This window comes from Dipodomys ordii, unplaced genomic scaffold (assembly GCF_000151885.1).
Source record: "Dipodomys ordii isolate 6190 unplaced genomic scaffold, Dord_2.0 Scaffold142, whole genome shotgun sequence".
In the NCBI taxonomy this organism is placed as follows: Eukaryota; Metazoa; Chordata; class Mammalia; order Rodentia; family Heteromyidae; genus Dipodomys; species Dipodomys ordii.
In genome coordinates this window covers 3428657-3445279 of record NW_012267358.1, presented here as the reverse complement: position 1 = coordinate 3445279, position 16623 = coordinate 3428657, and the positions used below count along the sequence as shown (strand labels likewise).

The following is a 16623-nucleotide window of genomic DNA, read 5'->3' as shown; positions in this document are numbered from 1 at the left end:
CCTGCCTGGGCTGGCTTTGAACTGTTATCCTCAGGTCTCAGCCTCCTGAGTAGCTGAGATTACAGGTGTGAGCCATGGTGCTTGGCTTGGAAATTTTTCTGATGATGATTTGGTAATTTAATGATAATGATGATGACTTGTACCAAACCCAGTCTGTCTGTTGGGATTCCTGGAAAATTGTATAGGGGAAAAAATCCTATTGTTGGGTGCAGGTGGCTCATGCCTTTAATCCTAGCTAATCATGAGGCTGAGATCTGAAGACTGAGGTTTGGAGCCAGTCCAGGTAGGAAAGTCCAGGAGACTCTAATCTCCAATAAACCACTAAAAAATTGAAAGTGGTGCTGTGGCTCAAAGTGGTAGAGTTCTAGCCTTGACCAAAAAAGCTTAGGGACAAAAACCTATTGTTGTCCTGACCATGGATATGAACTCTGATTTACATTTATTTCTAAACCTGTTTTCCCTTTTGACACTGGATAATTTGGCCGTTTTCATTCAAACCAGCCTCTGTAGTTAGAATCCTTGATCTTAGTTTGCAATCTGAACCATTTGGAATGGTCTTGGTGCATTTCCTGTCTTTCTGTTTCTTTTTAGTTTCTGCAGAGTCACACATTTTCTATGCTTTTTTCAGAATGATGAGTATAGGGAAAATGAAGGGCTTCAAATCAGAAATTCTGAGTTCAAGACCTACTTCCCTACTTTGTATCTTCTCTAAGACGACTCTTCATTTAAAATTTTTATTTTATCTTCATGGTGCCAGGGATAGAACCTAGGGCCTTTGTCCACGCTTGGCTAGTGCCCTACCACTAAGTTACAGCCCCAGCTCTTACTTTATTTTGTTGTGTCAGTTTCTACTTTTTTCTTTTGTCTCTATTCCTTTATTTTTTCTTTTTTTAATTGAAAAGGTGGTGTACAGAAGGGTTACAGTTACATAAGGAAATATGTACAGGGCTGGGAAGGTGGCTCAGTGGTAGAGCGCTTGCCTTGCATGCATGAGGCCCTGGGTTCGATTCCCCAGCACCACATAAGCAAAAAGAAAAAAAAGCAGGAAATACGCACAATTCTTGTCAAACATTGTTACCCCCTCCCTCTTTTTTCCCCACTATCCCCCCTCCTCCCACCACCTCTCAAGTTGTAAATGCTAGGGATTGAACCCAAGATCTTGTGTATGCATGCTTTTAAGGCAAGGTTAAAGAGCAAATGAAAATGCATTTGAAAATGTTTAAGAATGTAAAGTCCTATGCAAATGTTAATTTTATTGTCTTTTTGTTCTTTTCTCACTGAAGAAATTGCATGTAATCATTCTGACTTGAAGTAGAATCTTGAATTGACCCTGGTAGGTCTTTGGACTGCTTTGGCTTTTGAATGACTGACGAGCTGATGGAGGTCAGAGAGAGAGAGAGACTTGGCAGGGCTGTTGATTTTTCCATGTTGTAAAAGAAGCTCCTTCCTCTAGAAGAGGGGAAAAATTTATTTCTATTATACTGTACTGAGAATGCTATCTACCTAATCAGAATTAATTGATACTGATTAACACGGCTGTCTCAACAGCATGACCCTCTAGTTTTAACTAGGATGAATCTCATTTAAATTCAACAGACTGAAGTCATGTTATAAATCATATTTCAAAAGCCCATAAGACAATTTGCTAATTTTTGTACCCACTGTATAATTTTACTTGACATAATCTTCATGTGGCATGTTGCCACATATTGCAGCTCCTCTCAGAAACAAATCTCTCTCATCTGTTCATAGTGCAGCTCTTCTTCAGTTCTGTGATCTCTGCTATCTACTAGCTTTCCTTAGTGCATTTTATCCTAAAGGACTGCAGTGCTTTCATTGCCCTGACTGTGCCAGTTCACTTGCTCCACTGAATGACATTGAAAATATGCTTTGAAAAGACCAGAATTCCTTTGACAAAAGTGAGTTACATAAAAACATTAACCATCGAGCTGGGAGTGTGTCTTAGCGGTAAGTGCTTGTCTAGCATGCATGAAGCTCTGGGTTCAATTCCTCAATACCACATAAACAGAAAAGGCGGGAAGTGGCACTGTGGCTCAAGTGGTAGTGTTATAAGGTAAATCATCTCAGAAGCCACATTAAAAATATATAATATTGGAGTCTTTAATATACAGTTAACAGGCTGCAGGCTGCCAGTTGTTACAAACACAGCTAGGAATCATGTAAAGAGCAAAGAAATAATAAAAACAATGCCAACAAGCCAATTCAGCCCCAATGGAGAGCTGAATTGGGATGCCATGATGGCTGGAGACGAGCCAGGAGACAGAACACAAGGAGTCCTGCGGCTAGGCTGGTCCCGTGGTCCAGGCCTAAATAGGTCGACGCAGGGGGCAGAGCCTCAGGAAATTCCCAGACTCAGGCACTAGACTGACAGATTCAGTAACCTATCAGCCAAATGCCTGCCCCTGCCTCCAGGGGTCTGGGCATACCCATTACCTTGGAGGCAGGTGATGGGAGGGGGGTTCTTTCCCCCAGCATGAAGACAAGATGCCAGACCCTACTATCCACCATGTGGCCAATATGGCACTGGCCAGACCTGGCCTCTTTACTTCAGTAAGGAGTGCTAGCCTTGAGCAAAAGCTCAGGGACAGTGCCCAGGCTTGGAGTTCAAGCTCCAGGACTAGAAAAATTAATCACTGGGGAAGACATTCACAAATCAAAATAAATATTTTCACAATTGTATATATTCTATAAGCAGAAATCATAATTGCTTTGTGCAATAATATCTTAGCATGTTTTAAACAAGGCACTCAAGAATTCATATGGAGCTGTTAAGAGTTTTAGCTCAGTGATAAAACATTTGAGGGACACATGGAATGATTTATGTTCAATCTCCAGCACAGAAATAAATTATATTGCGATTTTGTCTTATTTGAAAAAATATTTCAGGGCTGGAGGTAAATAGTTAGTGTTGACTTTAGGATGCCAGTGCCCCTAAGATATGCTGTACTGAAATGTTTTGAAGAAAATATGTTAAAAAACTTTTTTTTTGTTGGTCGTGGGGTTTGAACTCTGGTCCTGGGCGCTGTCCCTCAGGTCAGCTCAAGGCTAGCACACTACCACTTGAGCCACAGTGCCACTTCTGGTTTTCTGGTGGTTTATTGGAGATAAGAGTTTCACGGACTTTTCTGCCCGGGTTGGCTTTGAACTGCTATCCTCAGATCTCACCTTCCCGAGTAGCTAGGATTACAGGCATGAGCCACTAGTTTCAATGTTTCTTTTTTTTTTGGGGGGGGGGTCCAGTCATGGGCCTGAACTCTGAGCCTGGGCACTGTCCCTCAGCTCTTCAGCTCAAGGCTAGCGCTCCACCACCTGAGCCACAGCACCACTTCTGGTTTTTTTTCTTTTTGCTTATGTTGTGCTGAGGAATCGAACCCAGGGGCTCAGGCATGCAAGGCAAGCGCTCTACCACTGAGCCACCTTCCCAGCCCCAATGTTTGTATTTTTAAAAATAACATTAAAAACCTGCTGAACACTGGTGGCTTGTGTCTGCAATCCTAGCTTCTCATGGGGCTGAGATTTGAGGATCCTGGTTCAAATCTAGCTAGTCAGGAAATTCTGTGACTCATATCTCTAAATAACTAGAAAAAAGACAGAAATGGACCTGTGCTGGTCATGAGCAAACAAACCAAGCAAGAGATTGAGGCACTGAATTCAAGTCCCAGTATTGGCATGTAGTACACACACACACACACACATACACACACACAAAACCTCTCTGATTCTAACTGCACTTTATCTTAAATGATTGTAGTGATTCCTTACCAATATTTTGATCATGAACTAATATATACTCAGACCAATGTAAACTTAATTAACTAGTATAAATTAATTTCCTAGGCATTTCCTAGATGTATACAATGTACTTTAATCAAATTCACCTCTTGATTAAATTCACCTCCTCTAACATGTACTCTTAACTTTTTCGTTCTTTTCTTCATTTCAAGCAGTATTTTGTAGGTTTCATTATGTTTTCCTCATACACACAAACACATACACACATACTTGAATAATTTTCACCTCCAGAAAACTTTTCTCTCTTCCTCTGCCAAATATTTCCTCCTTTATATTCCTGTCCTATCATGGTCAGCAATATGGTCATCATCATCATTATCCCAATCATCATCATTTTAGGTCTAGATTATGCACATGAATGAAAATGTGTGATATTTGGTCTTTTGAGTTTGATTTATCTGGGTCAACATGGTTCGCAGTTCTGGGAATCAAACTCAGAGCTTATGCAGTCTTTCAATCAGTCTAATATTGAGCTTCATGCCTAGTCTGATATTTTATTTAAGTCTTTCCATTAAGGAGGAAGGAAGATACAGATTTTTTCTTTTCATATATGTTTTATCATCTGAAGTTATGTATTTGTGGTAATATTTTAATATTTTGGTTTATTCAGGGTATACGGAAGATTTCAGTTCTATAAAAATAGCTAATTTGTTTATTGTAGCAAGTTAAAAATCTTATTTGTTGAATCTGAAGGTTTAGCTCAATGCTACTTGCCTAGCTTTTGTGAGGCCTTCATTTGATTCCTACTCTCTCTCACACACTCCTGGTTTAGTCATTAAGAGATCTTTTGGAAGGTGTTTTTATGTTACTGTTCCTACTAGTTTGGATGCTTAGAAATGTTGAAAGAAAATAGAGACATGTAGCTTATGGAAACTTCTGTTATATGAGTTTGGGAAAAACCTCAACTTTGATAATATGAAAAGTATCAAACCATCAATTGTGATTTAGCAGCATGCCTGGATTGTAGGATTGTAGGGAACTCCATGGCCCAGTAAAATTCAGCTACAGGAAATATCTGGGGCTTATCCTGTTTAGAAAATGGTGACATAATTTGTACAGATTCAATAAATGGTTAACATCATCTGTAATTGGATATGTCATTTTTTCTCACAAAGTTAAAATCTCAGAGCCAGTTAAAATGAAAGTCTAACACATAAATATTAAGTATTTCAGGTTTATACAGCACATTTCTAGCTCCTTCCCAAATGTCTACGTTTTCTTGATTTGAAGATATTGCTAACTTCTATTTTGTATTGTTTATATTTGTAGTGTTAAGATTACCTATAATATCATTATTTGTGTAGTCAATACATTTTACTTTCTGAGAATGAGTCATGAGTAAGTTATAAACAATTGACACAGGGAATACAAATTTTATTTGAAATTGCACTCTACCTTTAGATAAAAGATACTTTAGTTTTTACCATTTAAGGATCCCGTCAAGCTCATTCATGCTATGTGCATTTGGGACAAGTTTCAAAACAGTTTGCTACTTTTAGCAAATGGTGATAGTTGACAGCTCATTTATCACCTATTGTTATTTCAGAAATTGTTGAAAACATTGTCTTATGCACTGATGTACCTCGAATACATGAAGCAATTGAGAGAATGTTCATGGATGTACCAAATATCAACAGAGCATCTATGGCTGATTTGCAGGATTTTCAGGTTGGTATAGAATTAATCTTAAGTGTTTTTGGTGCTGGGGATTAAACTGTAATAAGTTTTGATGATGCTTATTTTAAGTGAAGTATAAGTAAAAATAATATTCATGTTGAACTATGGGTAAAAAGAAATCTGTATCTAAAATGAGATATTTAGGGGAAAACAGTTTTAAAGACTGAGTAAAAATATGTGCTCAAGTTTAATATTTATTATTTAGACTCTTATTTAACCACTTATATTTCTTTATTGTGGAATTGTCTGTTACGATCACCTGCTAAGTTTTTTTTTGTGTTTTTTCTTTTGGGTCTGGTTGTGGGGCCTGAACTCTGGGCCTGGGCGCTGTCCCTCAGCTCTTCAGCTTAAGGTTAGCGCTCTACCACTTGAGCCACAGCTCCACTTCCGGCTTTTTTCTTTTTGCTTATGTGGTGCTGAGGAATCAAACCCAGGGCCTCAGGAATGCAAGGCAAACGCTCTACCACTGAGCCACCTTCCTAGCCCTACCTGCTAAGATTTAAGCTGTGCTATTTTTGTTTTTATTATAAGTAGCAAAGTCTTTACATACTTGAACAAGACTTAAGTTCCTTATGAGACACATCAGAAGTATTTTCTCATATCTCTGAACCAGGAAAGGCTTATTTTTATATTTTTATTAACTTATTATTAACTATACAGAAGAGGAGATTCCATTGTTACATTTCCACACTTTTCATGTTTACAATATGTTCCAATTGATATTTCTTTCTTTTTTTGGTGGTACTAGGGTTTTAACTCAGATAGTCATGCTTACTAAGCAGGCTAGACTGAACCACATTTCCACTCCATTTTTTGCACTGGTTATTTTTGAGATAGGGCCTTGTTTTTTTCTAGGTGCATGCTTGGGCAGAGATCTTACTGTTTATGCTTTTCATAGCTGGCATGAAGTTTAAGTCCAAACTGAGTCTCAGGAACTTTTTTGCCTGAGGTGCTTTAAAACTGATCTGATCTCATCCTCCTGCATAGCTGAGATAACAGGCATACATAATTACAACTAGCTTTTGGTTGAGAAGGGACCTTGCAGACTTTTTGGTATAGCTGGCCTTGAATTGCCAAATTCATCCTCTAGAGTTGTAGGATTACAGGCATGAGCAACCATACCTGTCTTCTGACCATTTTTGAGATAAGACCTAATTTTTTTCCCAGGCTAGCCTGAACATGATCCTTCCTATCTCTATGCTTCCTCTCATAGCTGGGATGACAGGCATATGTCATCACTCTGTCTTTTCTGTTGAAAAGGTGTGTATGTATGTGTGTGGTGGTGGGGGGGTTATCTCATGATCAATTTTGCCTGGACTGGCCTGGAATATTGATCACTCCCAACTTCAGGTCCTTGAGTAGCTAACATGACAATTATGAGCCATGGGACACCCAGCTTTTAGTTTTCTTTTAGTTCAGTGCTGGAGATTGAACCCCAGTTTTTTGGGCATGCTATAAAAAATTTAGGTTTTATTTTCTTTTTCAGTACCCTGTGTGTGTGTGTGTGTGTGTGTGTGTGTGTGTGTGTGTGTGTGTGCATTACAAAGGCTTGATCTCAAGGCCAGTCACTTAGCTTTTTATCACAAAGTTATTGTTCTACCACTTGAGCCACAACTCCACTTCCTGCTTCTTGCTGGTTAATTGGTGATGAGAATCTCATGGTCTTTCTTGCCTTTCCTGGCTTTGAACCTTGATCTTCATATCTTAACCTTCTGAGTAGCTAGGATTACTGCCATGAGTCAATCACTGGTACCTGGGCTACTACTGGGATTTGAACTCTGGGCCTTTCAATGCTAGACAAGTGTTCTACCACTTGAGTCGTGCCCAAAGATCTTTTCTGATTATTATTTACTAGGTAAGGTTTTTGTTTTGTTCAGGGTCAGCTACAGAGTACAGTTCTCCTACCTACGGCATATAGCATGTCTGGATTGCAGCTGTACCCCACCACTTCTGTCTTATTTGAGATGAGTCCTTGTTAACTTTTTGTCCAGGTTGATCTTGAACCATAGTCCTCTTGCTCTCTTCCTTCGATGTAGTTGGGATTACTAGTGTGAATCACTAGTGAATCCAAGTTTTGATTTAGTATAATTTATTTTTCATTGCTTATGCTCTTAGGTGTTATAACTAGGAAGATTTTCCTAGCCCAAGGCTTTGAAGATTTCCCATTATATTTTCTTATAAAAATTGTATACCTTGGCCAGACATTATGGGTCACATTTGTAATATCATTTATTTCAGAGGTGGAAATTAGAGGGTTGTGATTTGTGTGTGTGTGTGTGTATGTGTTTTGAGATGGGTTCTTTCTATGTAGCCCAAGCTTTCCTGGAACTCAGGATACTCCTGCCTGAGCTTCTTGAGTGCTATGATTAGAGACCCTTGATACCCACCTGGCTATGACCCTATATTTTATTTTATTTTTATTATCTTTAAGTAGTTGTACAAAAGAGTTGACATTTAACTAAGCAGTTTATGAATATAGTGCATCTTGAGCAGTGTCACCCATTTCTAAATTCTCACCTCCCCCTACCCACCTTTGTTTTGTTTTTCTAGTACTGAGGTTTGAACTCAAGATCTTGGCTTTGTTGGCTTGCTTGCTTGGCTGGTACTCTACCACTTGAGCCATGCCTTCAGCCTTAATTTTGTTGATTGTATTGGAGATGGAATCTCATTGACCTTTTTACCTGAGCTAGCTTTGAACTGTGATCCTTTTATCTCAGCTTCCTGAGTACATGCATGAGTCAGTGGTGCCTGGCTAATGTTGATTATTTAAAATGTCTGAATTATATTCTTTCAAAAGTATTTATCATAATTCATATATGCATTTATTAGTGTTCATTTGTAGTCTTCATTTTTCACTAGTTACAAATATACAAGGAATACTATTAAGTGCAAAGATTATGTTCCTATAAATTTTGGGCTATTAGTATAGTCTCAGAAGAGCAATTATCAGAACACAAAATGAGCATTTTGGACTGGACTGTTTTTAAATATTGCCAATACTGTTTTCCAAAACACCCAAAAAGGTACCTTCTTTAAATTTTTTTAGTCTAAATGTTCATTTTTCCTTTTAAATACTGCAAACCATTTTTCCTTTGGGAAGTTTGGAATCAGTTGTTAATTTCACATGTTTTAGTGACACCAAATCAAATAATACTTCATGTGAAAGTCATTGTCAGATCAGCTATGGCACGAGAATACTATGTCAGAAGGATTGAGATTGGTATGAGAATTTCCTCCAGTATAACTGTAAGTGAAATGACAGTAATGTTAATGAAATCATCGGTTGAAATTGAAGCACTTCAGAAAAAACATAGAAATATAGGTGCAAAAGATACCACTGGAAAAAAGAACTAGGACAAAACAAGATTAGAGAAGTAGTTATTGCTTAGCATGCACAAAGCCCTTAGTTTGATCACCAGTAAGGAAACAAAATCATATCATTGTTGTAAATAACTTTTTTGGTTATTCTTTTTAGTCATTATTACCAGTATATTATAAAGTATATAATTTCTTTTTTTTTTTGGGGGGGGGTTGGTCGTGGGACTTGAACTCTGGGCCTGGGCACTGTCCCTCAGCTCTTCAGCTCAAGGCAAGCGCTCTACCACTTGAGCTACAGCGCCACTTCCAGTTTTCTGGTGGTTTATTGGAAATAGGAGTCTCATGGTCTCTCCTGCCCGGGCTGGCTTTGAACCGCGATCCTCAGATCTCAGTCTCCTGAGTAGCTAGGATTACAGGCGTGAGCCACCAGCGCCTGGCTAAAGTATATAATTTCTATCATATTTATCATAGCACCTAGGGAGATTTAAGCCAAGGCTGTGTTATATTGGTTTTAGACATTAGTTCCATCTAGGACCTATTATTGCCTTCAGAGGTTTGTTGCCAAAAATGAACCTATCAGGTGTCAGTGGCTTATGCCTGTAATCCTAGCTACTCTGGAGGCTGAGATCTGATTACTACAGTTCAAAGCTAGCCAAGGCAGGAAAGTCTATGAGACTCCTATCTCCAATTAATTAAGATGGAAGTGACAGTATGGCTTGAGTGGTAGTGTGCCAACCTTGAATGAAAAATTTAAGGGACAGCAACAGGGCCCTGAATTCAAGCCCTAGCACCATCACAAATACAAACAAGCAAGGAAACACCCAACCTGTTGCTAATTACACATTTTGTAATGTCATTATTTTTCATGAGATACTATGAGTTAGGTTTAGTTTTGTATTTAGTTGACAAGGTTCAGTCTAATAAAATGATAAATTTTAAAGAAGCATTTGAAAAATTTGTCCCCCAGACCCCAGAAGAAAATACAATGAAAGAAGAAATCCTATTATTTGAATTTGCATTCTTTATTTAGCATTTTGGAAGATACTACAAGTGCTGTGTAAGTGGTCTAGGACATTCTATTTGTTATCAAGAAACCCAGTTGTGAAACAAGAATAAGAACTAAAACAATTTAAAAATAGGGTTGGGGCTATATATAGCTCAGAGTTAGAGTCCTTGCTTAGCCCATTAGAGGCCTTGGGGAAACCAGTTCATGTGGGAGTTCTGGGAAGGTAGAGTCTCTGATCCAATTGTTCTGTGGGACTGAAGAAAATCTTGCATCAGGTCAGTCTGCCATTATGGGTAAAAGGAGACAGCAATGAACTGTGGGACAAAGTGTGTTCACATGCCTTTTGAGTGTAGACTTACTGGGAAGAACACAAGAGGAAATTCTGACTCTTTAGTCACTTTTACTAATTGGCAAGACATGTTGGGAGTGATAGGAGACCATATCTGCAAAAGAAAAATGAAAGTTTGAAGATATGGCAAAGAGTGACCAAGCTCACTGTGACAGGAGGTGAAAAATTATGTTCCCTCCCAAAGATGATCAGAAAGAAGACAAAGAGGAGGAGGAAGAGGAAGAGGATGTAGAATAAACAACTGTCCTCTGAAGATGTATTTGGAATGTGTGTGTGCTCAGGCAGTTGTTTTGCTATGATAAATTCAAGTGCAGTTAATTAGACTCACTATAAAAACTCCTCATACTTTTGTATATTTGGTAAGATTCTATTTGGAAATTCAGCTTGTAGATTTTTGAGGGACTACTATGTCTAGTTAGATTTAAAATCTTTTGATAGTGAATGTTCCTAAATATTTAATGACTTCCTTATTTTCTTGTGCATAGAAAACTTGGTAGGAATTAGTGTAAGTGGTACATTTTTGGTATTTAGGATTTTATGTTTTTAAAAATATAACAAGATTATATTATTTTATTTTACTATGTTTTCTTTTTTACTATCTTTAAGTAGTTGTACAAAGGGGTTTCAATTCAACATGTCAGTGTGTGAGTACAATGCATCTTGTTCCATGTCATCTTTTTCATCATTATCTCCTATCTCTTAACCCCACCTCCCCCCTCAATTTACCTGGTGTACATTTTATTTTAAAAATAATTTTATTGTTATTATTAAGGTGTTATACAGAGAGGTTACCAATTCATAAGTCAGGTAATGAGTATGTTTCTTTTCATGGACAATGTTACCCCTTCCTTTTCTTTCCCTTAGTTTTCTTCTCCTATCCCTGCCCATTATTTACATAGGTTATTTTCCCATATAGTGTATACTGAATAACATGATTGCATTTGTTCGCTCATTTTGTTCACCTCCATTTTTGTGCCCCCCTTACCCTTCTATAAAGAAAAGAAACCCAAAAGAAAAAACAAACACCACCACCACCACCAACAACAAAAACATGTTTTCATTTCCTGGCATTTGTTTCTGTAAATAGTATTTTAAATGTTCAGAGGAGTTACACCTTTGGGTACCTCCTGTAAAGGTCTTGAGTCTTGACTGTTGGTGTGTGAATGCCTAGAGTCCTGTATAGGTTCTTATGTTCAGTTATATTTTAGATGCCCTATTTGTCTCCTCTCTGAACTTCGCTTACCTCACTTAACATGCTTTTTTCCCCTAGGTACATCCATTTCCTTGCAAGAGGCATAATCTTAATCTTTCTTGTGTATATTATTTAAAAAATAAGCCTTGGGTTCAATCCAGAAAAATCCTCCTACAATAAACAAAACCAGAAAAACCTTACAAGGAATGAATTATTCAAAGTACTATATTTTAAAAATTGTGTGACAATCAATATAAAAGTTCAAAGAAGGAAGAGGACTGGGGGGATGTGGTAGAGTGGTTGCATTCTCTAGACCCTGGATTTCATCCCTAGCATTGCCAAAACCACATTGCATGGAAGGAGGGAAGATGGTACAGAAGAGCTTCAGGGTTAAAGCTTCAGGGTTAAGCTTCAGGGTTAAAAAAAAAAGCTTCAGAGTTTGCATAAAGTTTCATGGATGCTGCTGGTGAGACTGAAGTAAATTTCAATTACCTAAAGATAAAGAAATGTATTTATCAAGTATAAATAAAGATATATAGATAGGTAAGAACAAGTTTTGCTCAGGGGACAGTAAGTTAATTCTTTTTTTTTTTTTTGGTGGGTTGTGGGGCTTGAACTCTGGGCCTGGGTTCTGTCCCTCAACTATTCAGCTCAAGGTGAGCACTCTACCGCTTGAGCCACAGCACCACTTCCAGTTCTCTAGTGGTTTATTGGAGATAAGAGTCTCATATAGACTTTCCTGCCCAGACTGGCTTTGAACTGAGATCCTCAGATCTCAGTCTCCTGAGTAGCTAGCATTACAGGCGTGAGCCACCGGCGCCCAGCTAAGTTAATTCTTCATAATAGTACGAAAGTTTTTAGGCACAGAGATAGAATGAGATTAGATTATTGAGGACTAGAAACCCACAAATATCCACATAAGCATTAACCATACCAGAAAGAATGTATTGTTGAAGGTGGAGAATAACAATTAGCTAAAGAAATGTTTCTTTTTGTACAGATTGAAGGAATGGCAGTGAACCTGTGGAATTGGGCAGTTACCAACAAAGTACAATTATATATGAATGATGAGCAAACAGCTAAACGTATGTATACATTTTGTAATTCTTATTGAGGGGTATTCTTATGTATGTATTTACTATTATCTTAAAGTAGTTATACAGAGAAGTTGCCATTTAACAAAGTGGTTTATGAGTACTATGCATCTTTTTTTTTGGGAGGGGGGGTCTGGTCGTGGAGCCTGAACTCTGGGGCTGGGCACTGTCTCTCAGCTCTTCAGCTCAAGGCTAGCACTCTACCACTTGAGCCACAGCGCTACTTCCGGCTTTTTTCTTTTTGCTTATGTGGTGCTGAGAGATCGAACCCAGGGCCTCAAGCATGCAAGGCAAGCGCTCTACCACTGAGCCACCTTCCCAGCCCGAGTACAATGCATCTTGATCAGTGTCACTCCTTTTAACATTCTCATCCATCCCTCCCCTAACCATCCCTTCTCTCACTCTTCTTAATTTTGTAGGATTTACATTGGATTCTTGTCTACATTCCCCTCCATTTTCCTCTTCATTTGTCTGAAGAGTGTTCTTAATATACATGTACATTAAGTGGTGCTTCTGCCCTTTGAATATTTTTGACCAGTTCTTGGATGGAAAATTGTTAAGAGATAATCAAGGGGCTGGGCAGGTGGCTCAGTGGTAGAGTGCTTGTGTTGCATGCATGAGGCCCTGGATTCGATTCCTCAGCACCACATAAGCAAAAAAGGCTGGAAGTGGCGCTATGGCTCAAGTGGTAGGGTGCTAGCCTTGAGCTGAAGAGCTGAGGGACAGTGCCCAGGCCCGGACTTCAAGCCCCATGACCGACAAAAAACAAAAGAGATATTCAAGCAAAACAATCCATGCCATTTGTTTCTTAAGCAACTAGCCTCTCTCGGTTTTATGATTTTTCAGAGGCTAGCTCTTTACTAAAACAAGTTTTAAAATCATCACAGAAATATAGTCTAGAGGTGAACAATAGACATGATTAAAGAATTGGGAGTGTATAAGATCTGGAAGAAATGTGAATGAACATGGACTATTTCTTGTGGAGAAGAAACAATCAAAATCTTCAGAATTCCGCAGAACTAACAAATAGTAGCTTTCTTTCTCCACCAACAATAAAATGAAAAGTATTGTCATGTGAGAGATTTGGGTCTTAAAAAGAATAGCTTCCTCATGAGCTAGGTCACTAAATATTGGGATAAATTACTAAGAAAAAATGCAGAATGGGCTGGCAAGGTGGCTCAGTGGTAGAGCGCTTGTCTTGCATGCCTGAGGCCCTGGGTTCAATTCCTCAGCACCACATAAGCAAAAAGAAAAAAGCCGGAAGTGGAGCTGTGGCTCAAGTGGTAGAGCGCTAGCCTTGAGCTGAAGAGTTGAGGGACAGTGCCCAGGCCCAGAGTTCAGGCCCCACGACCGGACCCAAAAAAGAAAAAAGAAAAAAAAAAGAAAAAAGAAAAAATGCAGAAATTCTACTGGCAAGAACAAAAACAAAAACAAAAACAAACAAACAAACAAACAATAAAACAAAACCCCAAAACCACTCATCTTCTTGGATGCTTAGAATGTAGTCCATTATCTAATGCTTTAGGTAAATGAGCAAGGTCTAGTGTGATGACCATAACTGCTTTTCATTGAAGACAGTGACAGCAAATACATTTATGAATGTATATTACTCCACTATAATAGCAACAAACCAAAGGGTAAATCCCTGGCTTACTTGACTTTGTAAAAAACAAGTGACTTTTTTTCCCTAGGCAGAAAATAAATTTTTCCACTAAGTATTTATATTTGTGAATATAAATGAAGATACACCATTTCAATGTAGGACTAAGCTAAGTTCATGGTTACTATAAACAATAGTATACTTAGTTTTAGGGGTTTACTTTTTCATTAAGATGTTTAGGAAACATTTTCTCTTTTTTTGTGCTGGCCCTGGGGCTTGAACTCAGGACCTGATTGCTGTCCCTGAGCTTTCCAGCCTGGGCTGGCTTTGAATTGTGAACCTCAGACCTTAGCATCCTAGTAGCTAAGACTACAAGCACCTGGCTAACATTTCTCTTTTTAAGCATTGATGTCATTGCTCCCAAGAACCCTTAAATCTTATAGTTGCCTGGAAGGAACTGTAAGAATTTATCTGTGAGAGAAACATAATTTTTGTGATATTTAAATGCATCAATTTTTAACTCAAGTACCGGGGATATAGTAGATGCAAAATGGATTTCAGAGGCTTTGGGAGATAAGTTGTATAGCAAGAAAATAGAAGGGTAAGGAGAAATGACTGAGATATTGAGTCCTTGAGAGTACTAAAGAATTAGTAAACTTTGACAAAAAAGAAAGGAAATATTTTCAAAATTTCTCAAAACTTCAAATTCACATCAGTCTAAAAACCTGATTAGAAAATTATTTTACTAAAAGTTTTTTCCAGAAAAATTAACTTGGTTAGTAGTTTAGATGAACCAATTTTATGTTTCATAATGGACAAAAATCTGACCACTTCCATTACAGTGTACTTTTAGTTCTGCAAATCTTTTTTTTTTTTTTTGGTTCTGGTCGTGGGGTCTGAACTCTGGGCCTGGGCGCTGTCCCTCAGCTCTTCAGCTCAAGGCTAGCGCTCTACCACTTGAGCCACAGCACCACTTCAGGCTTATTTCTTTTTGCTTATGTGGTGCTGAGGAATCGAACCCAGGGCCTCAGGCAAGCAAGGTGAGCGCTCTACCACTGAGCCACCTTCCCTGCCCCCAGTTCTGCAAATTTTGAATAAGGGAGTATTAGAAATGTACTCATTACCTTGCTCATGTAACTGTAACCCTTCTATACAGTATTTTCACAATAAAAAACTTATTAAAAAAGAAGTGGCATAAGCACAGGTAGAATGGCTGTCAAAGTCTAATGATGACTAGTTCAATTATATATGAAGTCATTTTTTAAAAACTTGCAGTTTGAAGCAAGCCACCAAAATAAGGAAGGTGCAGTTATTCAGGCTTGGCTATTTTGAGGCAAAAATAAAACATACTTTCAACAACTTTTATGTCCTATAGGAAAAGATGTATTTGGAAAGTTTCACCATTTAGGAGAACAAAAGTAAGAGTTATATTGATGTCCAGAAATTTGGTCAGATTTGGAGTAGCTGTGGGTTCCAATTCTATTTAGAATAATTCTTTTATTTGGCTGATACATAGAAGCATATCATGTACCATCAGATATCCTTGTTGAGTCTTGGAATTTAATATATAAAGAAATTAAAATTTAAGAATTATATCATCCGCTATATCACCATTCACTCATTGTGGCTTCACAGTATCGCAGTTAAAAAAACAAACACATAAATAGTGATCCCTCATGTATTGTGGGAGTTACATTCCAGAGACCCTTCCACGATGGGTGAGTGAAAATCCACGAAGTAGCAGTGTTATATAGTTGTCCCTTGCTATATCACAGTTCACTTATAGCTGATTCATCGATTTTCACCTATTACAGGGGTCTCTGGAATGTAACTTCCTTGATAGGTGAGGAATCACTGTATACCTCTGGAGTGTTAAACAAATGATTCCTTTGATATGTTTCAGCACTACAAAACAGAAACCATAAGCCACATTTTTAGGAAGAAGTCTGGCTTTGATTTGTGTGTGTGTGTGTGTGTGTGTGTGTGTGTGTGTGTGTGTGTGTGTGTGTGTGTGTGTGTATGAGTATTGTGTCTAGAGTACAGGCCCTTGTGCTCTTACTTGGCTTTTTTGCTCATGGCTGGTATGCTACCACTTGATCCACACCTCTACTTCCCTGGCTTCACTTTACCCATCTTTTCTCTTTATAGTTGTATATGAAAGGAGAAGGAATATTTTAAGTTTAATGAATGTCTAATTACTCTTTTGCAGTGTGTCATATTGCTTGCAAGTTGATTTGTATGTGTGATACCTCACTGGCTTCAGAAACAACTGTTCAGAGACAGATTTTGGTAAGTCCTAATTGAGGAGAAAGTCCAAATGATTGAGGTAGTTGTATGAAAATGAATGGAATCAGTGATCAGTGTAAAACTGGAAAGTGGTTGAACTATTTAGTGTTGTGTTCTTTTTTTATTTTATTTTATTTTATTTTTATGTCTTTTTTAAATTTTTTATTTATTTTTTATTGTGAAAATACTGTATAGAGGGGTTACAATTACATGGGCAAGATAATGAGTACATTTCTTATCAAGGATTGTAGCCTCCTCCTTTGTTTCCCCTTCCCATCCCTTCCCATC

The 16623-nt window shown here is 38.1% G+C and overlaps 1 protein-coding gene across 1 annotated transcript in view; it reads left to right on the top strand.

The window, feature by feature from the left end:
• Positions 1 to 5147: 5147 nt before the first annotated feature.
• Tex11 (testis expressed 11) overlaps positions 5148 to 16623 on the top strand; it is a 211350-nt gene continuing 199874 nt past the window's right edge. The window contains exons 1-4 of the mRNA XM_013031614.1: positions 5148 to 5151; positions 5360 to 5481; positions 12356 to 12440; positions 16259 to 16338. Coding sequence (XP_012887068.1) covers positions 5148 to 5151; positions 5360 to 5481; positions 12356 to 12440; positions 16259 to 16338 — 291 coding nt within the window. The remainder of the gene's footprint in view (positions 5152 to 5359; positions 5482 to 12355; positions 12441 to 16258; positions 16339 to 16623) is intronic.